Source organism: Sciurus carolinensis, chromosome 13 (assembly GCF_902686445.1).
Source record: "Sciurus carolinensis chromosome 13, mSciCar1.2, whole genome shotgun sequence".
Classification (NCBI taxonomy): domain Eukaryota; kingdom Metazoa; phylum Chordata; class Mammalia; order Rodentia; family Sciuridae; genus Sciurus; species Sciurus carolinensis.
In genome coordinates, this window is record NC_062225.1 from 1,526,109 (window position 1) to 1,548,568 (window position 22,460).

At 47.5% G+C, this 22,460-nt stretch overlaps 1 protein-coding gene across 1 annotated transcript in view; it reads right to left on the reverse strand.

Annotated features, from left to right (window-relative positions):
• The window catches only part of LOC124963632 (zinc finger protein 519-like), a 37,843-nt gene extending 17,445 nt beyond the window's left edge, over window positions 1-20,398 (reverse strand). The window contains exon 1 of the mRNA XM_047523425.1: window positions 19,917-20,398. Coding sequence (XP_047379381.1) covers window positions 19,917-19,919 — 3 coding nt within the window. The 5' untranslated portion in view covers window positions 19,920-20,398. The remainder of the gene's footprint in view (window positions 1-19,916) is intronic.
• Between the last annotated feature and the right edge of the window lie 2,062 nt (window positions 20,399-22,460).

Here is a 22,460-nt window from a genome sequence, read left to right on the forward strand (position 1 = left end):
AAAGAATGTAAAGCTGACTTCCTTTGCTAAAATTCAATTCTATCCTGTAGCTTTGGATATATTTTCTTATGTTTGAAGCTCTACTAATCAAATATATTTTACAGTTAGGGAAAAGTTAAAGCTGAAGTAAGTAAAGAAATCTTTTCAAGGTGAGAAACCCAGGAAGAGCAGAGCTGACTAAAATAGACAGGTCTGCCCCAAGGCCAAAGTCAAGTCATCCTGACACCTGGGACATTCTCCCATGCCTACTCTTACTCACTGAAGTACATTATGGATTCCTGAACCCTTGCAGGGTGAGGGTTTTCCTTGAACTTTGGGGTATTCTCCTTACGTTCACAATTCAGAGAAAAAGGCAGAGAAGAGGATGAATTCTGCCTTTCCCCCGCAACACCATAATCCAATTCATTTCTGTGAACTTAGTAGCTAAAAGTAAAAATGTAGAAGTAGAAATATTTATTTTAGCTCAGAGTTTAGAGGACTCAGTTCATAGTAGGCTCACTCCAAGACAGAAACATCATGGACCGCCAAAAATCTCCATGTAATAGAAGTTACAGGAAAAAGACTCATGTTCCACAGGGTTACAGATGTAGATAAAAAGGATAATGGAGATGATTCTAAGCCTTGGGACAACCAGCTTTCCCCCAAGTCTCCACCCCAATCCTCAGTCTGTCCTCTAGGAAGAGTTGGCCAGGAGGCTGGTGGTCTGCAGACAATCTAAGAGAGATACCCCTGTGGGTACTGAGTGTCATCACCAGGCAGTTCTGAAATCCAGCACCAGGGAAAAAATAGGACACTGAATAAGGACATGCCACTTAGAAAACTTTCTGTTGTACTGAGCTTTTCATTTCTGTGACCTTAGCAGCTAAAAGCAACAACTTAGAAGTGGAAACACTTATTTTAGCTCACAGTTTCAGAGGACTCAGTCCATGGTAGGCTCACTCCAAGACAGAAACACCGTGGAAGAGGAGTATGGAGCTGTTCAGCTCATGGCAGCCCAGGCAGCAGAGCAGGAGGAAGGTGCCGGGGGAAGAGGACCCTGTTCAGGGCCACCCCAGTGACCAGCTTCCCCAGCGAGCTGCCCCTCCCAGCAGCACATCAGCTGTCCACGAACTAGTCCACAGAAGTCGGAGCCTGTATCATCCAGTCATGTCTAAAGCCCATCTCTCCACCTTGCTGCCGTTGGGGACCATGTTCCAACATCGAGATTTTGGAGACACCCCAGATACAAACCAGAATATTGAAAAACATATAGTGATAAGATGACTTGTGCCTGAGGAAGAAAAAAGGAGGCACAAAGATTTTGTAAAGCGGAGCCTGGTGATTATTCTCTGCTCTCCACCCATGTGAAACATTAACCTCTTGAAAACAAACATTTTCAAAAGCATCATCTATTACCTAGGGGTATATGATAATTAAAATTCTGTGTCAGCTTCAAATATTGCATGGGTAAACACTGTAAACAATTCTGTGAACTGCAAAGGGAAAACTGATATTTTGGAACCTGAGAAAGAAACTCAAAAATGAAGGATTTGTTGTTGGCCCTGTGAGCAGCTCTAAAGAGAACAGGGTCTAAGTTTTGAGATCCTGCCTCTCATATTGTGGAATAATAACCACAGGAAGTGAATAACCCTGGGGAGAAAGGAAAGGTAGGTGTCTGCTGTCAACAAAGTGCACAAGGCACAATCTCTCTACAGCCGATTCTCCCTTTTACCAAAAAGCTGCAGATTCTGCATTTTCTGGCATTCCAGGCATCCTAGCACCCTTCAGAGTTCTTGCATGACCTGCAGGTCAGAGGTGACACAGGCCCAGCAGAGCCACCTGGGCCTCACAAGCAGAGGAGACCCCAGAGCCCTAGAGGCATCACAGACAAAGTCCTAAGCAGCTGTGGAAGACACCCCCGATTCCTGCCTGCAGCCTCTGGCCAGAGGCTGTCTCATGATCTTGCTTCTCTTACTTTCGTTGGCTCCTCTCTCCTACCGTTTGTTGATGATCTTCTATGTAGTTCCTCTCTCAAGGACTCCCAAGGAGACACTATTAAGCTTCTAAATTTTCTGGTTCACAGAGGGTCTAGGGTCTCTCCAGCAAAGGTACAACTTTTCTAGCCTTGGGTTATTTACTTAGGAGTCAGCCTCTCACCTGGATTTAAGGCCATCAATGTAGAGAGAAAAGCATCGCTGCAGGACACGACCACTCCATCCGCCAAGGAAGAAACCCTCTCCTTTCTAGGGTCAGCAGGATACTTACGATCCTGGATCCCAAATTTTTCCATCCTGGTGGCCCCCTTGTGTGAGGCTTCAAAGGGTACTCCCACTGAACCTCTCCTCAACCTGGTGGAAGCCCCTTTCCAGACCCTAAGGAAAGCCCTTCTTCAAGCCCCAGCCCTACTCCTCCCTGACTTAACCAGACCCTTCTACCTGTTTGTCTCTGAGTAAAGTGGGTTTGCCCTGGGGGTCTTAGGACACATGTTCGGTCCCACCTTCAGCCCAGAAGCATACCTATCAAAAAGGTTAGGTAGACCCCACCGTAAGAGGCTGGGCACCATGTCTTAGGGTATTGGTCGCAGCATTTGTCTTAACCCAGGAATCAAAACAACTTTCCTTTGGGGCTCCCACTGAAGTGCTCTCAGCTCATCATCTGTCCGAGCTTCTTACTTATAAGGTCTGCAAACTCTACCGCCCTGTCGCATGTTAGCCTTGCAAACTGCTCTTATTGAGAACTCTTTCATTTCCTGTGAGACGTGCCCTCCTTTAAATCCAGCCACCCTCTTACCCCTGCCTTCCAACTTACACACTTCAATATTCCATAGCTGCCTTGAGACCCTGGAGGAGTTACTCTCCTGCCCCTCCAATGTTCAGGAGGGGGCCTTACGTAATCCTACTTTCATATGGTTCATTGATGGGAGCTCTTTTCTCCATGAAGGGATTCGAAGAGCTGGATATGCCATTGTCTCCCTGGAAAAGGTTGTAGAGTCAGGACCACTACCTAACAATACCACCAACCAACAGGAGGAACTAATTGCCCTCACCTGCACATTCACCCTCGCAAAGGGAGAATCCCTCACAATCTTAATCCAAATACGCTTTTCACATTATCCTTTCCCATGCCATTCTGGAAAGAGAGGGGCCTTCTTACCACAAAAGGGACTCCATCACCAACTCTAGCTACATCCTAAACCTCCTTGAGGCTGTTCACCTCCCAGCAATCATAGGCCTTGTACATTGCAGAGCCCATCAGACAGACCAAGCATTCATCTCTTCAGGGAACAAGGCAGATGAGGAGGCTAAAAGGGCTGCCCTGTCGTCCACACCAGCCCCCATTATGACTCTCCATGATCCCTCACCTCCACTGCCTCCCAACAGGGAGATACTTTCCTACCTCCACCGTCTATTCCACCCCTCCTTCTTCGCTCCCACAGTTTGCTAAGACTCATCTGCAACTCTCCTCCTCTGACATCTCCTTTCTGAAGGATCTCTCCTCCACATGTGGAGTTTGCCTATGAACCAATCCTACAGCCGTCAGGCCCCCCACTTTTCTGACTCACCAGGCCAGAGGTGCCATTCCAGGGGTAGACTGGAAACTTGACTTCATTCACATGCCCACAGTAAGGAAGTCTAAATACCTTTTGGTCATGGTGGACACCTTCTCAGGATGGGTTGAAGCCATCCCCATCTCCAACCAAAGGGCACTAACCATCTCTACCTTCATCCTTCATGAAATCATTCCTCGCTTTGGAGTGCCTACCTCCTTCCAGTCAGATAATGGGCCTGAATTCATCTCCCAAGTTTCCCAACAACTTGCCAAGACTCTTGGAGTCCCTTGGCATTTCCACACTCCCTTTCACCCAAAGTCATCAGGTAAAGCAGAATGAACGAATCAAACTCTTAAAAATGTCTTAACCAAGGTCTCTTTAGAACTTCACCTCAACTGGGTTAAACTCCTGTCCTTTGCTCTTCTGTGTCTTTGTTTACTCCCAAAGAAACCTGCTAATATTTCCCCTTTTGAGCTGATGTATGTTCACCCCATCCTTCCCCCTGGGATAGTGCCCCTTTCTTCCCCTCTTCCTTCTCACATATCCGTTCCTCTCCTAAATCACATTTGAGCATTCCTATGGGGTTATGCTGACTCTTCCCTGCCTAAACCTTTGTCTGGCTCCCTGGCTGAACCTCTTCAATAGGAGACCAAGTTCTCATCTCTCCTCAGGAGGCTACAGTCCCTCTGTCTCCCAAATGGCAGGGACCCCATATGGTGATCCTGGCTACACTGATGGCTGTCAAGGTGCAAGATTTACCAGGATGGCTACACGTTTCTTGGGTTAAGCTCTACTCTCAGTCTGCAAACCCCTCTCCAGCTTCTAACCCTCAGGTTTCTTCCAACCAATACTCGGATACCCCAGTGGGATGTCTCCGTCTTAGGCTGAAGGCCATCAAGCCCTCCATCCTTCTTCCTGTTCCAGAGTCCGAGGATCAGAACACCCAGGCACCAGACAACCACGCCCAGCTGTGAGGACTGGACTGCCAGCTACATTCTTGCCTCCCCTGCCATTCGCTCTGTCTGCCATTTTCCTAACTACTGGATTCTTTCCCAACAGATCTGTCCAGGTGCCAGTCATTTCCTCCTCCCAGACTGCCCACGGGACTGCTGGAAGACCGACTCCTACTGTCCCCAGGGGTGTCTCACACATTTTACATACATTCACAGCTGAGGATCCACTCTTAACACAGACTCAAATTAACTACCCTCTCATGGCACGGGGATGTTGGGTGTACATGAGAGCAGGTTCTCTCATCTCCTGGCTAGCGCCCTCTGTGACTCTCAACAGCACCCCCTTGGAGCAGGCGATCAGGAGTGTCTCTCTTCCAATTTGCTTCCAATTTGTTCTGATGGAAGTCACCCTGTGGGTTCACTAGAAAAGGGAAGTGCTCTCAGGAAGGGTACTGCCTGTAAGTCAACCAATCAGGTATTTATCAGCTTGTATTACGGGAATATCAGGACCTCAGAGGGAAAAATTGGAGTCTGGTTACAAGTGCACTCCCCAGAGAACTATCCAGTCCCCAATCCCCACCTCCTGCAATGACATCTCCCTCCCCTGAATCAGCTCTATGTCCACACCCAGCAGGAAGCAGTTACTGAAGATGGATCATCGCCCATGCGCCCAAAGGGATTTTCTTATAAAAACAAAAACGGGGGAATATAATACTCGGTGGGCTGCCTGGAGGGCAGCTGCCGGTGCAGCGCTCTGTCTGTGTGGACCCACTGGGCGTCGCCTGGCCATGGCAGGCAGCAGGTGGGTGCTAGGTTTGCCCTGCACTGCAGCCTCACCTTGGGCCTCGAGTTGCCTAAGACCAACGCACCGTACTACCTTGCCGGGCTCCCTCCTGGGTGGTCGGGCACAGGACATGCCTGTGGGGGAAGGCAAGGGGGCAGGACCGCACCTCAGCTGTCAGTCTGCCATCCTAGCCAGCCATTGGTCCACTTGTCAGCCTGTGCTTGGGAGCCATTGGCCTAATCCCTAGGCGGTGAATTTTAACTACTCAGCAACTGGCCTGATGGTCATTAGCCTGTGAAATTCAACTACCTAAGCGAAGCCCCCCCACGCTGTGCTCTCACGCGCTCTCTCTCTCTCCAGGGCAGACGCTGTTCATCTGCCTAATAAAATCTCCTGCGTGAGTTCCCACATCCAGAGTGGTTTTTCTGGGTGCTTCTCACTTTTCACCCTGCCCCTGAGAAATTATATGTATGAAAGAAATATGAATGAAGATGTATTGTAAGTAAAATATGTAAAATGGAAAGATGTAATGAATATGTATTAATTAAATGTAATAAAATGATGGAAATTATTTTTAGGTAAAAACCACATAAAAAATGCTCAGTGTCATGGGTTATCAAGATCCATAAGCAGTGAGTGAGTCAACTGGGCACAGCAGAGTCCCCGAGAGCAGCACAGCAGCATGTGTCCAAGAGACCCAGGCAAAGAAACGGTAAAAAAGAAACATGATCCTAATGGAACAGCAGCGGAAGGAATGTCACAGAACACTCAGAAGTAACGTACCCACGCAAAACAAGGACCCTTGAGGAATACATGGTAAAGTCAGGAGCAGGGACAAGAGTCCCAGGACTGTGGTCCCTGTGTGCAGAAGGAGAGCAGGGAGACGCACCAGAACGGCCACCACCCTGTTTATCTACTGGGGCCCCAGGGTGTCTGGAGTCTCATCATCAAACTCAGCGTGGCTTGGTGGGAAGAATGACCTGGGCTTCTTCAGAGCATTTCACCCTATTCGCTCAGATTTCAAACCATAATTAACAAGCTAAAACTCAAATCATAAAATAAAAATCCCAAACACGAGGGCAAACTGGAGCTGTGTGGCACAAGATTTCATGAAGGAGGCAACAGACAGCAGCCGGGTGGGCAGCCTGCAGTGCTCGCGGCTCAATGGAAACTGACTCGTTAGAGGGAACGGAGGCCCACGTTGGGCGCACTCTCCTGCAAAGCTGCAGCCCTGCAGGGGTCACTCCTGAGTGTGAGCGAGGACATGAGCAGCTAAGGAAGCTTCTGTGAGGTCCACTCACCCTGTGTCCCTTTTTCACAGTGTGGGGATGCTCCCTCACCAGGCTCACGATTCTCACGGGGAACAACACGTGGCTAGACGCAGATTAAGGTCCTGACCTATGATGTCTGTTTTCTGCAACCACTTCTAACAAAAAAGAGTGGATTTCCACAACACCAACCAATGTCTAACAGCTGATTATCCAATGATTCAAATCTGACACTGGTCAGTGGAGATGCCACAAGATTGGGGCTCACACCTGCTGTATTCTGCCTAACTGGGAATCCACTTAAGGGGCCAGGATATCACCTACACCTCTTGCCCACTTCCTATAAATTGGGGGGACTACACTACCTAACATGTTGAATACTTTGAAATAACTACTCAGAATAAGGGAAACACTATGTTTACCGGCTTCTCGTAACTCAGGACATTAACCTAGAAGAGAGGCACAGAGCGTGGAGAGCAGGGGGAAGATGGGGCAGGGAGGTCATCCCAGGAGAGACCAAGGGACACACGGCCCTCCTGTGTTCCTCTACAGCAGCGTAGGAGAGAGGCACCCTTCAGACCCACGAGTGGTGAACACTCGTGTAATCCCAGGGGTTTGGGAGGCTGAAGGAGGATCTTGAATTCAAATCCAGTCTCAGCAAATGAGAGAGTCCCTAAGCAGCTCAATGAGACCCTGTCTCTAAATAAAATATATAAAAGAGCTGGGGATGTGTCTCACTGATTAAGCACCCCTGGTACCTAAAGTAATAAAAATAATTTTAAAAGAGGCACCCTTCCCATTATAACTATGATGGTCTATTGTTTTTTTTTTTGTTTTTTTTTGTTTTTTTTTTTTTTGGTACAGGGAATTGAACTCAGGGGCACTCAACCATGGAATCACATCCACAGCCCTATTTTAAAGATTTAGACACAGGGTCTCACTGAGTTGTTTAGCGCCTCGCCATCGGTGAGATTGGCTTTGACTCATGATCCTCCTACCTCAGCCTCCCCAGCATGCCCGGTGGCCCTCCCTATCTTAACTATAACAATCCAAACATTCATAAACAATTAGCTGGACAGTTTGCTTTTAAGGGCCAGAACAAAATATTAGTCAAGTAAAAATGCTTAAACTTCCCTGCTGCCTATAGCCCATGGAGTCTGACCCACCGCAGCCTCAGCCGACACACTCTTCTCCTGTCCCCTCCTAAGTACACGCTGGCTTCATGGTAGAGGATTCTTTGATCTCACATCTGATTTTTTTTCCTGGTTCTGGGGACTGAACCCAGGGGCAGGTCACAACTGAGCTACCTCCCAGTCCTGTCTACTGTTTTGACCTTTCATGGTTTCACTAAGCTGCCCAGGCTGACCTTCACCTGGTGACCTTCTTGCCTCCATGTCTGAGTCCCTGGATTACTGCATCCACCATGATGCCCAGCTGGATCTGGATTTCCTATTCTTCATCAACCCCACTCCCTCCTGCCAGGTGTCCTGTCTGCGTCCCCCAGGAATGCAGCAGGGTCCACTGCACGCTGTGAGCACACGCCTTGCTGCTCTACCACTGGGGCTGATTTAAACCGACTTGTTTTTTCCTTCCTCTTCTCCCTCCAGGCCTCCCTAACCATGGGAAATTAGATTAACCTTCTTCCTCTCTCAAGTCGGGACTTAGCCAGGTTGTATGTCCTTCAGCTCATGCAGCACAGGAGCCAAGAAATCCAGACTTCAGGGCTGGCACAAGTCCTGAGAAACAGCTCTCCAAGGCTACAAGGGAATCATGGCTCCCGACAGGGCACAGCGGGAGGGCAGTCTGTGATCCTACACTTTAAGGCCTCTGTTCACCTGGCAATTAGGATCACAGCCTCTGTGACAGGAGTCCCCTGCGTTTCTCTTCCGGTAGCAAAGCAACAAAACTCCACTCTCCTTTTTCTCAAAGCCTTGTTCTTATTTTGTTGGATCAGCACTGGGGTCAAGGACCAAGCTTTCAGTATCAAATTTGCCACCCTGCGGAAAACAGAGAGTGCCCTGCTCCAGCCTTCTTGGGCATGTCTGGCACTCTGAGCAACCCCACTTTCACACTGAGACTGATGAGCTCATCGACAGCTGAGCCTGGGAATAGGGGACAGGTGGGTTTGCCTCAGGTGGTCCTGGAGGAGCTGCTCCTGTAAGTACAGGGAGGTCTGAGGTCCTTCCCAGCAGCTGCCAAGGCTGCTGAGCTTCTTCCTCTCCTGAATGGTGTGGGCTGCTCCACCGTGGGACGGCTCTAGGAAGAGGAAGCAGAATGCAGGGACGTCGTGCAAACATGGGCATCCGGTAAGCAGGTATCCATGCAGATGCACGAGCCGTCTGACTGGCCTGAGACTAAGTTGCTAGTGTAAGAAGGCACTGCCTCTGGTGTGGAAGGACAGCAAGAGACCAGAAAACAAAAGTACCCCAGCAATCTCAGCCCAGTCCCAGGCAGCCGCAGATCACCCCGGGTGGGTCAGGAGCACCAGCCCTCCGACAGAAGAAAAACCCCAGGAAAGCTGCTGGGGTTTAGAGAAGTGAGTGAAGAAGACTGGCCTCTGTCCTGTCTTCCGCCTCCTTGGCTCAAGCTGGGCAAAGAGACACAAGAGGACATGGCGCTGAGTGTTGGAACCACTAGATTAGGACTTGGGGACAGGGACGGCCTCCTATTTAAGATTCACAGGACGCCCATTTGCTCAGGGGACTCTCAGCACAGGGGCAGAGCATTTGTTCCTATGGCAGTATCCCATCAACCTAAACGCACAGGGAGGAGGACAGGATGAACCACTGCAGGAAGAAAACACAGCAGTGGACGAGAGCAGACAGCCAGAGGAGAGAGCCGGCAACCTCACAGCTCTGGACGAAGCAGCAGCTGAGTTCTGACCAAACAGGCTGAAGGCCCTGGGCCCCCAGGCTGCACCGCAGCTGCACCACAGCAGCAGGCCCTGCCCATGCAGAGAGACGTAGGGCCACCTGTCTGGCCTCAGGGCCCAGGGCCAACCCCCAGGCCCTGTCACCAGAGGCCAGAGTAGTTGAGGAGAGGCAGGGCCTCCAGTGCAAGTTCCCCATTTGTGTGTCCTGAACCTCTGAACTTTGACCTGAAAGCAGTGGCTCTGAATCGAGTCCTGCCTTCTGCTCACAGAGCTCAGCAGGTACAATGGCCCTCTGAAGTCCCCATGTATGCAGGCACCTGCTACTTGGCCCTGATGATTTCTACAGAAGGAGGTCCCTAAAAATCTCTGTATAGACTAGGTGTGGTTGTGCATGCTTGTAATCCCAGTGACTTGGGAGGCTGAGGCAGGAGGATTACAAGTTTGAGGTCAGCCTTAGCCTAAGGAACTTAGTGAGGCTCTATATATCATAGGGAGACCCTGCCTCAAAAATATAAAAAGGGATGGAAATGTGGCTCAATGTTTAAGGGACCCTGGGTTCAATCCCTGGTTAAAAAAAAACAAAACTCTGTACTGTCAACGTGACCTTCATTGGACAGAGTACCCCGGCCATAGAGAAAAAGCTTCAGTGGGTGGAGGGGCAAGCTGACATACACCCTCACAGCTCACTGATATCGTCTTTAAGGTCCTGCCTGGAAGAACAGAAGCCAGCTCCTGTTGTGTTGGCAGTCCCCATGAAGAGGTCATCAAGGGAGCCCAGAGACAGCATGGGCAGGGTCTCCCTCCATGGAAAACATGCCCACAGTAAGAACAGGCCCAGCAGGAGCCCTGGGCACAACTGACAGCGGGGACTCACCTGAAGCCCGTGACCTGGTGACAGTGGTGACAGGACCAGTCAGGCTCACCACATCCTGTGCCCCCACCCCTAGAATGCGACCTGGGAAACGCAGGCTGAGGCAGGGCTTTGTACACGCAGGTTGTCCAGCATCTCCTGGACGAGGTCTGCTGTGTGAGCTAAGAACTCAGACACCCTCTCACCCAAAAACCCATAATCCACCTGCAAGTGCCACCAGACGTGTCCTGACCCAGTCTCCACTTGTCATCCAGGAAGGGCAACAGCCTGCTGTGCTGGAGGTCAGCCAAAAGGTGAGAAAGGCTGTGAGGACCAAAGGACCATGAGGAGGACGATCGATGTCACCACCAACAGGATGCTGTTTAAGGAGGGGCTCACCTGCCCAGCAGGAAGCAGCACCCTTAGGAGAAGCGCTGGTAGGGATCCAGCCTCCTGTGGACACGCTTAAAACATGGGTGGGACTGGCTTCACCAAACACCCTGCAGTACTCCAGCCCTGCTTGTAAAAAACAAAACAAGTAAACTCACACCGATGAGTAACTTGTGCCACAAGACCTAAGAGCTGTAACTCACATTGAGTAGGACATTCAGCCCCAGGACCTAATCCGTACACCCTGCTAACTGCAATGCCAGGCAACCATGGCTGGTTCAAAGTGCTACATTTAAATGTGAATTCTTTGCATCCCACTGAAAGGGAATTCCAAATTATGATTCACTTTTGAGTGACAGTATTTCAATACAAAAATAAACCCTCCAGTATTGCCAGACTGTCTTACCTCAGGGAGTTAAAATCTCTTCTATTTTGTCAAATGAGCATCTAACAAAGTGTCAGCTGCGAGGGTCACAGCTGGAAGAATGACTCCTTTGCAATATGTGGTTGACCTGCTTAGAGTCAAGCCCAGTCAAGAACCCACCTTTCAAATACTACTGCTGCACTAAAGCACCCCACCTCAGGTGGACATGAGGCGTCTAGTAGAAAGACCCAGTTTTACAAAAAAAGTCACATATCTGGAATTCCAGATTAGCCAATGAACCTGAATTTTGATGTGGGATTCAAAGCAGGCTGTATCAAGAACTCAGGACCAGAGGCAGTTATGTGTGTTCCTGGGAATGTCATGGTTCTGTCATATTTGGGTTCCTAATTTTAGACTAATAGCTAAATGTCTGTATGAAGCCCTAAAAGGAACAGAAATCAAGCATTTGTACACCAGCAAGCCAAGCAGCCTTTGAGAGGTGGACAAAGCCTCAAGACAGCCCCTGCCCTAGGCCTGCCGGACCCACAAAAGCATTATGACTGTATATGAAGGAGAAAGAAGGTGCAGCCCTTGAAGTTCTCATATGGACACTGGGGACACTGGTCAGTAGCCCATTTGTGAAAACAGCTTGACCACACAGTAAAAGGAGGGTCCTCCTGCCTTCGTGTCTTGACTGCCCCTTGTGACTTGCTACAAGAGGTTGAGAAACCGGCTCTAGGACAACCCACTTCTCTGCATGTTCCTCATCAAGTCCTGGTGCTGCTCAAACAGAAGGATGGGTGTCAGCTGAGTGCTGGGGGTAGGGAGGTCCCAGGCCATCCTGTTAGATGATCCAAGTGTCAACCTCAAGAGCACCCAGGCCACCTTAAATCAAGACACCCCAGTGTCAACCTCAAGAGCACCCAGGCCACCTTAAATCAAGGCACCCCAAATGTCAACCTCAAGAGCACCCAGGCCACCTTAAATCAAGACACCCCAGTGTCAACCTCAAGAGCACCCAGGTCACCTTAAATCAAGGCACCCCAGTGTCAACCTCAAGAGCACCCAGGTCACCTTAAATCAAGGCACCCCAAATGTCAACCTCAAGAGCACCCAGGCCACCTTAAATCAAGACTCTCCAAGTTCAAACTCAAGAGGAACCAGGCCACCTTAAATCAAGACACCCCAAAGTCAACCTCAAGAGCACCCAGGCCACCTTAAATCAAGACACTCCAAGTGTCAACCTCAAGAGGACCCAGGCCACCTTAAATCAAGACTCTCCAAGTTCAACCTCAAGAGGAACCAGGTCACCTTAAATCAAGACACTCCAAGTGTCAACCTCAAGAGGAACCAGGCCACCTTAAGTCAAGACACTCCAAGTGTCAACCTCAAGAGGAACCAGGTCACCTTAAATCAAGACACCCCAGTGTCAACCTCAAGAGCACCCAGGCCACCTTAAATCAAGACACCCCAAGTGTCAACCTCAAAAGGACCCAGGCCATCTTAAATCAAGACACTCCCAAGTGTCAACCTCAAGAGCACCCAGGCCACCTTAAATCAAGACACCCTGTTGCTGCGGATGGTAATGGGCTAATACGGCATGACAGCTCAGAGACCTGGAGATTCTTCAGCAAGTGGCATCTGCTGCAGTGGCCTCTCACTGAGTCAGACTGGCCTCTTCACTGACAGAGGCAAGTTCATGGACAATGGTCAGCAGATAACTGGATACTCGGCGGTCGGGTACAACAGATATTCTAATATGGCAACTGTGCCTAGGGAGGGTGAATGGAAAGGAGGTACCAAGATGCTCAACATCCCAGTGTCAGGTGACCGCTCTCAGCTTTTCTGTGACATATAGAAACACACACATATATATTTTTCCTTTTTTTAAGATTATTTAGAGACAGGGTCTTTATAAGATGCAGAGGGTCTCACTATAATGCTGAGGCTGGCTTCAAACTTGTGATCCTCCTGCCTCAGTCTCTGAGTACCTGGGGTTACAGGCATGTGCCGCCACACCTGGCTTATCATTCAGCTTTCATAAAGAAGTGGAAGTGGTGACAAAAGTTCAAGGTCAGCCTCAGCAATTCAGCAAGATGCTACCTTAAAGGAAAAAAATAAAAATGACTGAGGATACATTCAGTAGCAAAGCAACCCTAGGCTCAAACCCCAGTAACAAAAGAAAAATATGTTGCCATTTAAAATAACAGGGAGGACTTCATGGTAAGTGAAATGATCAGACGCAGCAGGAGCTGTATCTGCTGCATCGCATACTCTGTGTATAGAATCTGGAAAAAAAAAAAAGTTGACTGATGAAGAATGTTTGTCACCAGAGGACAACAGTCAATCATACTGCATCAGATGCAGGAAATGCCACGGAGACTAGGATCTTAGGTGTTCTCACTGCAGGATGGACGATGATGAGACATGGTGGACTTTACCCCACAGATCCACGATGCACATTAATGAGATTTGGTGTGATGTTTTCACATACGCGTGTGCATGTACTGATCACGTCCAACCACGCTTCTTCCACTCTTGGTGCCCCAGGACACGTCCCAGCCAGACTCGATACTCTACTTTCACATCGATTTTATTTTAGCTGCCATATATGAGACATGTCATGTGATACTTTTCTTTATGGCTTTTGTCAGTTAGCATTACATCATCCAGTTCCATCTGTCTGGCTGAATGTTACAGATCTCATCTTGGTTTATGGCTGGATAATAACACACCCTTGTGTACTCTGAGGCGTATATGAAATTGCTTACCTATGTTATTTAATTTTATCTCTGTATGTATTACTGAACATACTATTACATAACTTAAATTTACACAACAACAACAAAAAAAGAAACAAAGAATAAAATAAATTAGGAAACTATGCTCCTGGCCTGATTTTATCCAACTGAAAAGAAGTAATCTAAAGTATGAAAAATAAATCACGTACCTATTTTACTGTAAATGTGATGATAAAAGATAACGATATGCTAATTATCTTTGAACCAGTCGCTCACTAAACAAATGTGGGAGTCTTCAGTAGATTCTATTACGCAGAAAAACTACTCCTGTACAAATAAGGAAATAAAGAGTAGGGTGATAGGAGATGTGCGATTCATTAGCTTTCTGCAAACTTATACTTTCAGAGTTCCGTTATTTGTCCTCAACCCTCAAGTTCCCTTCATCCATCAATGAAATCCTTAGCTGTGTGGGTGTCAGAGGCAGGTGGAGGTGGCCCTGAACTGACGCTCTTTGCTGGTTTCCGCCAGGAACCAGGCCAGCAGTCTCCAGGCCCACAGGCTCCAGGGCACCGCCCACACTGACATTCTCAACAGCCAAGGTCGGAACTGAGCAGAGCTGCCGTGGGCTTGGGTGAAAAGCCAGGGTGTGTGGGTGGGACCAAGTTCTGACAAGGATCATCCTTTTTTTTTTCAGTGGTGCTGGGGACTGAACCCAGGGCCTTATGCACCCAAGGCAAGCACGCTACCAACTGAGCTACATTCCCAGCCCGAGGATCGGCTTTTTAAAACACTGTGTCCACTGCGCTGTGTCCACTCATCTCTTCTGTGATCCTACGTTGAACCCTCAGGGACTGATTCTTCACACTCAGGTGGCTCAGCATGGATTTCCTCAGAGGCCTCTTCTCCATACTATGAAACACCTCCTCTCCCCACCTCAGAGCCCTTGATCCCATGTCTCTTTCAAACGATTATTTGTGTACTCTATGGAAAACCTTTAAACACTGACTAATTGGCGGGTGTCAGTACTTGGAGTTCACTTCCTAAGGTATCCATAGCCATTCCCTCTTTTTGTGGCCTTTGTCTTTTACCTGTAAACAGGGAGCTAGTTCCTGAGCCAACCTGTAATATGAAAATCAAAAATGCAATCCCCTTTAAAAACATTTCTATCTTACATCTCATTTGGAAAAAACACAAAACGGACACAGAAGGAGACAAAGGCAGGTTGCAACGCCCCTGTGTTTGACAAAGTTGAAGATATTGATGAGAATCTCAGCCAAACTCTAGTCCCTGTAAGTCAGAACCTGAGAAGACAAGAACACAAGTTGCCACAAGCACACGATACCAAGCACAAGAGATGACAGAAACACTGGCCAGCAAGCGTACATGTTCTCCATCTAGTAAAAGATAGTAACAGGAAAGAAATCCGGCAATTTCCAAAACTAAACCAAGGGTTATCAGGAAATTCATGTCAGGATCATCCCTGGAGGGTTGCAAGATAGTGTGGTGCCCTCACTCACACCACATGAGAACTCAATTTCAGGTGCAATAAGTACTGAAATAAAAAGAAAATGTAAAGCACTGGAAAGTCAATGTAAGAAAGGGTGGGCTGGGTCACAAGTGGTGGAGCACACCTGTAGTCTCAGGTGCTCTGGAGGCTAAGGCAGGAGGATCACAACTGTGAGGCCAGCCCCAGCACTGAGCAGCACAGTCTCAAAATAAAATTTTAACAAGGGCCGAGGATGTAACTAAGTGATAGGATGTCTTGGTTTCATTCTCCAGTATCACAAAAGAAGGGGAAAGGAACGAGAAAAAGAGTTATTTCTTTTTGAAGTTAAACAGTATTTTTAAAGTTTTATAAATTATACATTATTAAAATAAAAATTCTACTAAGGGATACCATTAAATGGTGCAAGGAGAAGTGCGGAGTCAAAGAAACTGATTGCCTCACATATAATCAAAGACTTATAGAAAGAAAGAATCAAAGAGGAACCCCAGAAGAAAAACAGGCAAGAGACTTCAACAGTCACATTACATCTAAGTGCTCAATAATCATAAAAGACTCAACCTTTTTGGAAATTAAGAGAAATGTAAAACAAAATCACATCACATGCATGAAATTAAACAGTATTGATGAACATATGGAATAAATGAATTCTCATGAAGTGAAGATGGAGTTTAAGTTGTTATTATCTATTTGTGCAAATGGTTTTTCCACTGAAGATACTTGATACTCCCCCACCAGAAAAGAGACTCCTAGAAATGGCAACACAGGTGAACCCTAATGACACAGAAGGGTATAAATGTATTGTCCCAAAGAGCTGAAGCCCAGGGGCGTGGCCAAGGAGCATGTACCCAAAGAGAGGAATAAGAAACTGTGGGAAACCATCATTTCCAGGAGCACACAAGCTTTGTCATATGACATCCAATTTTTATTTATTTATTTATGTTTTTTGGCGGTGCTGAGGTTTGAACCCAGGGCCTTGTGCTTGCGAGGCGAGCACTCTACCAACTGAGCTATCTCCCCAGCCATACATCCAATTTTTAAACTAGTATAAAACAACATTTAAGTTTTCTATAAATGTCATAGGAATGTTGTATTTAATCCATATACATGTTTTAAAGAGAAATGTATAGAATTTGAGAAAATAAAACATACAGAAGTATATAAAAGATATATTATTCTAGATTAACTTGGGATAAATGATCCTCTTCATGAGTTTTGTCATCCACACATGTGGTATGTAACTGAATCTTTTATATACTTCTATATATTTTATTTTCTCAAATTCTACACATTTCCTTTTTTAAATAGCATAATACACACAACCATCTCAATCACACAAAATGGAATATTTTGTATGTTTATGCATAACCTGGAGGGACACATCCAACCGAGCTGCTGGGACTAGATGACTTAGTTCTTTGCTTGTAATGCACACATTACCTTTTAAAAAATAAAAGCTATTTAAAAATTTTCAGAATGCTTTATATTTAATTGAAGAAGGGATCAAAGCAAGAAGTTCTAAAATTCTTCTGGAAGGATAACTATATGTGAAATTAGCTATGAAATCTCTGAACTATAAGAGCAAAACAGCAGCTATCATTACTTGACACTACTGTGTATTATTAAACTATAATATTAAAATAATAAAGACCCAGGAATAACAATACAGAAAATTCCATAGATAAATCCATACATATATAGAAACCATTTGTATTAAGTGCAAAAAAAGGGCCCACATACATCCAGCCATATCAAGATAGGTATTTAATGTGAATGAATGATAGAACGCAACCCAAAGGTAGATGTTAGAACTGGAGGCAGCGTGTGCAGCTTGGGTGTGGCCCTGAGGTTACAGCACAGTACTCCCCAAGAAGCAGAAGTTAAGGGGGCTGATATTCCAAACAGAGCAGAATAGGGGGCTCTGGCTCTCCCTTCATGATACACCAAACACCTGCTCCTGTTTTGAGACCCTCTTAGACTCATAAATGAGTTGAGAGATTTATATACAATGGGCAACTGAGAAAATATCTACCCTCAGATGAGTAGGAAAAGTTGGGGTGACTTGGGCATGAGTCCTGCCTTGAGCAATGTGCTTATAGTTGGGGCAGAATACCCCAAATCCAGTGTCACCCTGAGTAAAGAAGACTGGGTCACAAATATGGCATATCTAACTAAACTGAATGTAGTTCGGATCTGAATTTATCTGATGCACACAGAGGAAGGGACTAGATATACACAAGTATCAAGACCAGAGGACAAGGTGGTGGTTTTCTATGGCCATGACAATCCCTGGGCTCCATTCGCTGGGACCAGGACAGAGGAAGTTAAACCTCCAGGGTCCAGTTGATCCCTCGAAGGGATTTGCCAGCAAACTCTGCAAACTGCTGTTGCTAAGAGCTGAGCTTCCGTGTAGCCAGCACTGAAGAGTCCCCCAGGGAAGCCCAAGCGGAGCGCAGCACTTCCTGGCCCGCTCCCCAGGCCCCCTCAGAGGGATGGGGCCTACCAACTCCTTCCCGAAGGAATCTGACCAAGCACTGAGTGTCCCAACTTTAACCCATTGCATTCAACGGAATATACCCCAAACCCCCAATGTTGGGAGAAACGCTAACCATGCATATGTCCTTAGATCACGGAGGAGTGGCTTTGCACGGGTGTGCAGGCACTTCCGTGGGCAGTAGTCCCCACCAGGACTGAAGAAAAAGGGTTAAAGAGCACAGATCCCGAGTTGGGTTAGGTGTGGTGTTGTTATTTTGTACCAGGGATTGAACCAAGGGGTGCTTCACCACTGAGCCATGATGGTAAATAAATGACTTCATTCTCCTCTTCGTTGTAGCAATGTTCACAAGAGCCAAGGTAAGGAGAGAGGTGAGTGTCTTCTGGATAAAAGGTACACCAGGAGACTCCTTCCTGCTGCAGGGCACTCAGCTGCTCCAAGAGACTACACACCCTGCATTCAGACTGCTCCCTAACAGGGTGAGACCCAGGCACTCATATCCACAAGACACTGCAAGAGAACTCAGACATGCCAGCCGTGGGATCTTCAGGCCAGGCAGTTCTGAAACAGAGGACCAGGAAAGTATCAGGGGAGGAAATGAGAACCCAGTGACAGAAAGTCTACGTGGGGGAATCTTAGCCGAAGACATTTTGACAAGGCGAGGACAGACACAACTGTACACCACATAAGTTTCATATGGAGTCACATGGATGTTGTATTTCACACCTGAACACGTTTTTAAAAAGAAATGTGCAGAACAGAATTTAGGAGAAAATAAAATACACAGAACTACATAAAAGACTCAATTACACATGTGCAGATGCCAAAACTCATCATTAAGAAAACCAATCTATAACATGAGCCCATCAAAAGTGCTATTATATATGAATGTGTCACATATATGTATATGGACATATATCACATTCACATATATATATTTCACCTTTAGATTTATCTATAAGGCAGTAGTTTAAAAATATATAAAAAACAGAAGGAAGACCAGGAGAGGAAGGGGAATGGGGAGGAAGGGGAGGGAAAGGGGAAGCACTGCGGACTGAAGTGGAGCAAATTATATTCCATGCTTGTATGATTAGGTCAAAATGAACCCAACATTATGCACAACTATAGTGCCCTAATTTAAAAAAAAAAAAATCCAGCATGCTTTACTTTTAAAGGAAGAAGAAAGCAAAGCATAAGTTTCTAAAATATATATAAAAAATTTATATAAAATAAATTTTTGTTCATTTAGCCCAGAAACCTTTTAATTATGAGCAAAAGACCTAGCTATCATTGCCGGGCAGTGTATATGTGGAACTATAATATTACCATAATGATCAAGGGATCACAGGATAAACAAAGCACATTGATCAATCCACATGTATGTAAAATTTGGATTGTTGAGTTCCACAGAAAAGTCTGTATAAATCCAGCCACATCAAGGCCAGTCTCAGCAACTTAGCTAGACCCTGTCTCAAAATGAAAATAGAAGTACTGCTGTAGCCACGAGAGGACCACTCCGATAATTAAGCTTCTTGTCGGCAGGATTTTTAAAAAATTTATTTTCTGCAGGGCGCTCACTGCGGGTTGAGCCCCCTTTTTCTTGTGAAAGCCAGGTTCGCAGAAAAATGGCGTGAAGGCTGCGGCAGGGAGCGCGCTGTACCGAGGTGATTAGTTCCATTTTCCTTGGTAAAAACCTGTGACGCCTCTGTGAATCCTAAAAATTCGGGACAAGGAGTAACTGCCATGGAACCCCACTGACTACGACCTCGAAGAATCTCCCCACCCGGGTCCCGGGCGGCCCCTCTGGGCCGCCGCAGCCCGAAGGCACCGCTCGCGCAGAGTCCCGGGCGTGGGCCTCCCTGCCCGGCCTCCGTCCCGGGCTGAGGCGGGTGGTGAGGCCCTCGCGGAAGGAAGGTCAGGAAGCAGCAGCGGCCAGCGGCTCGCGAGCCCAGGAGGGCGCGGCTCGCGAGGCCACGGCGCTCTCCTCTCCGCAGGAAACGCCCCTGCAGAGGCGACTCCGCTGGCCGCCGCTCTGGAAGGCGCTGCTCGGGGCCCCGCCGGCTCGCTCCCCGCCCGCGGCCGCTGCGCCCAGGGGCGCGGCCACCCCCGGCAGCTCTCGGCCCCAGAGCCTGCCTGCGGGTGCAGCTCCAGGCGCCGGCAGACTCACCATCTCCTGGCTCCCGGGGGCCGTTGGCACCTGCAGGCGGAGCAGCGCGGACTGCGGGGCCGAGAGAAGCCCGAGTCGGGCGCAGGAATGGCGGCGGGAAGGGAAGGGCCCGGGCCCGCCCCTCGCCCGGAGCCCAGGATTGGACGTGCGCACCGAGGGCGCGGGTGGCGCGGGGCCTCGGACCCGCCCCGAGTCTGAGCCCGCAAGCCTCCTCCCTGAGTGACGGCAGATGACCTCCAGCCCGGGGTCGGCGAGCCCGGAATGGCAGGCTCTCGGCTGCAGCTTTTACTCTCTGCCTTGAGGTCTGCGAGTGGACAGGAGAGCCTCCTACCGCTGACCTAAGGCGGCGCTTCCTCCGGGGGGTGATGGAGCACCGCCCGGAGAGCACTGTCAGGCGATCCCAGCGCGGGGATTGTTCACGTCTGCGTAGTACTCACGAATGGAGAGGATACAGCGACGATTAGCATGTCCTTTAACTTCCCTGCGCTCTCCTCCTGTGAGACCACGGATTGGACTTTGAACTGGGAAGCATTCCCTTAAAGGCACCAATGTCCAATGAACTAATACGTGAGGCCCAAGGATGATTTAAAACATTCTAATATATACACTCAAAAAAGGAAGAGGTGAAATTGTTGGTAATAATACCAACCAATATATACAGAATATTATCTGAAATATATCATTATATTTATTTATCATATTTAAGCTACATGCTTAAAAGATCATCAGCAGGATTTTTGTTTTATTTTTTGCAGAGAGCTCACTGGTTTGAAGCTTCCTCTTATAAATGCCAGTGTAACAGGAGTTCACTTGATACTTTGACTATATCTCTTGTCACTGAAATTTACATGTTTTTTCTTTCTGTCAACCTTTTCCCTGACCTTCTCCCTGGTCTTCTTTCCCCTAAACTTCTCCTCCCTGATCTTCTTTTCCCTGATCTCCTTCCTGATCTCTTCTCCCTAATTTCATTTTCTCTGAATCACCATTTAAAAGCCCCCTGTTCTTGCTGATGGGTAGCATCACAGCCTTTGGGCAGGAGTCTTCTGTGTTTCTTCTTTGCTAGTAAAGCAATAAACCTTTTTTTATTTTATTTTTTCCTTTTTCTCAAAACATGTCTTTGTTATTGGATTGGCATTGGGGACAAAGACCAAGTTTGCAGACAAATTGTGTAAAAGATTCTGTCTCAAGACAGCTTGCTGTACAAAACTATTTGTTTTCCTTGGTAAACAGAAATAATTGGTAAAAACTTTTGAAACCTCTATCTATTCTAAAAATAAGGGACAAAGAGTAACTGCTATTAACCACCCACTGTTATGTAAACATCCACTAAGAATAAATCTGAAACAATTTGCCGACCTGGGATCAGAGAGATTTTTTTCGAGTTAGCTCCTCTGAATCACTGCAGCTTAGATAAACCTACTTCCTGCAAATTCCTCAGGTGTTCAGCCTCATCTGTCCTATGTCAATATGACCCATATAAAATTACTAATGATGTGTATGCAGTTGTGGAACTCTACCCCAAAACTCACTGGATTTAAAGCCTCCAGCATATCTTAGTTTGCTGCAAACTCATTGCAGATTTGACAGCTGTGGATCCACTGAACTCGGGAAGGGAAAGAACTGGGTCTCCTGTTTTTGATGCTACAGGTGAGGGATACAGTTCCTTAATAATATTTCTCCTCAGACCCAGAGTGTCCCGACCCGCAGGACATCAACGAGGACGGCGAACCTAAGAGAGAAGGAATGAAGGGACAAGAGACGCAGGGAGTGACAGCAAGACAGGAATTCTAATCAAGCGGCAAATTTTTATTGTCCTCACGGGTATTTATGCTGAGGGAATGAGGGGTATGACGAGGTGCAGGCTGGTTGGCTGTGTTCTTCTATTGGGCTCCTGATAGACTGCAAGTTCGCGCTGGCGGGAAGGTGAGGTTCGGGCCGGCGGGAAGGTGAAGTCCCGGAAGAGAAGCAGGCACGGCGCCATAGGTGCCATATTGTCAGAATTATCAGCCAGGAGTGGGGGGGGGGGTGCTGCTGCTTATTGTAAAAGTCAGAACGTCCTCAGAATGAGAACTTCTTGGTCCCTGACATTTCCCCCTTTCTTGTATAAAATTATTGACCATATTCTGAGAGCCATATTTTAAAGGGGTGATAGAGGCTATGTGGCGAGGCGGGGGCGCGGCTTGCCCGAACAGGTACAGCGCTGGAGTGACAATCCCTCGGGAACTGCGCCTGTCTTAGGTTGTCCGTGGCAGAGCAACATCCTTACCCGTCATTGGATAATGAGGCTCTAGCCCTCATTTCCTGTCTTAGGTTGGTATGAGCTCTCACGAATCCTACCTGTCATTGGCTGTCCAGTTCAGCTCACAGGGGTGATGGTCTTTTAAGATCACCATCGCGATCCATCATCTCCAGTCGATGGTAATGAACCTGAATAGGTTTCGCCTGTATAGCCTCAATATGAGCTCTAAGAAAATCCATGATCTTGTTGAATATCAAAGGACCTATAGATACAATAAGCAGCAAGCAAAGGAGGGGACCTAGGAA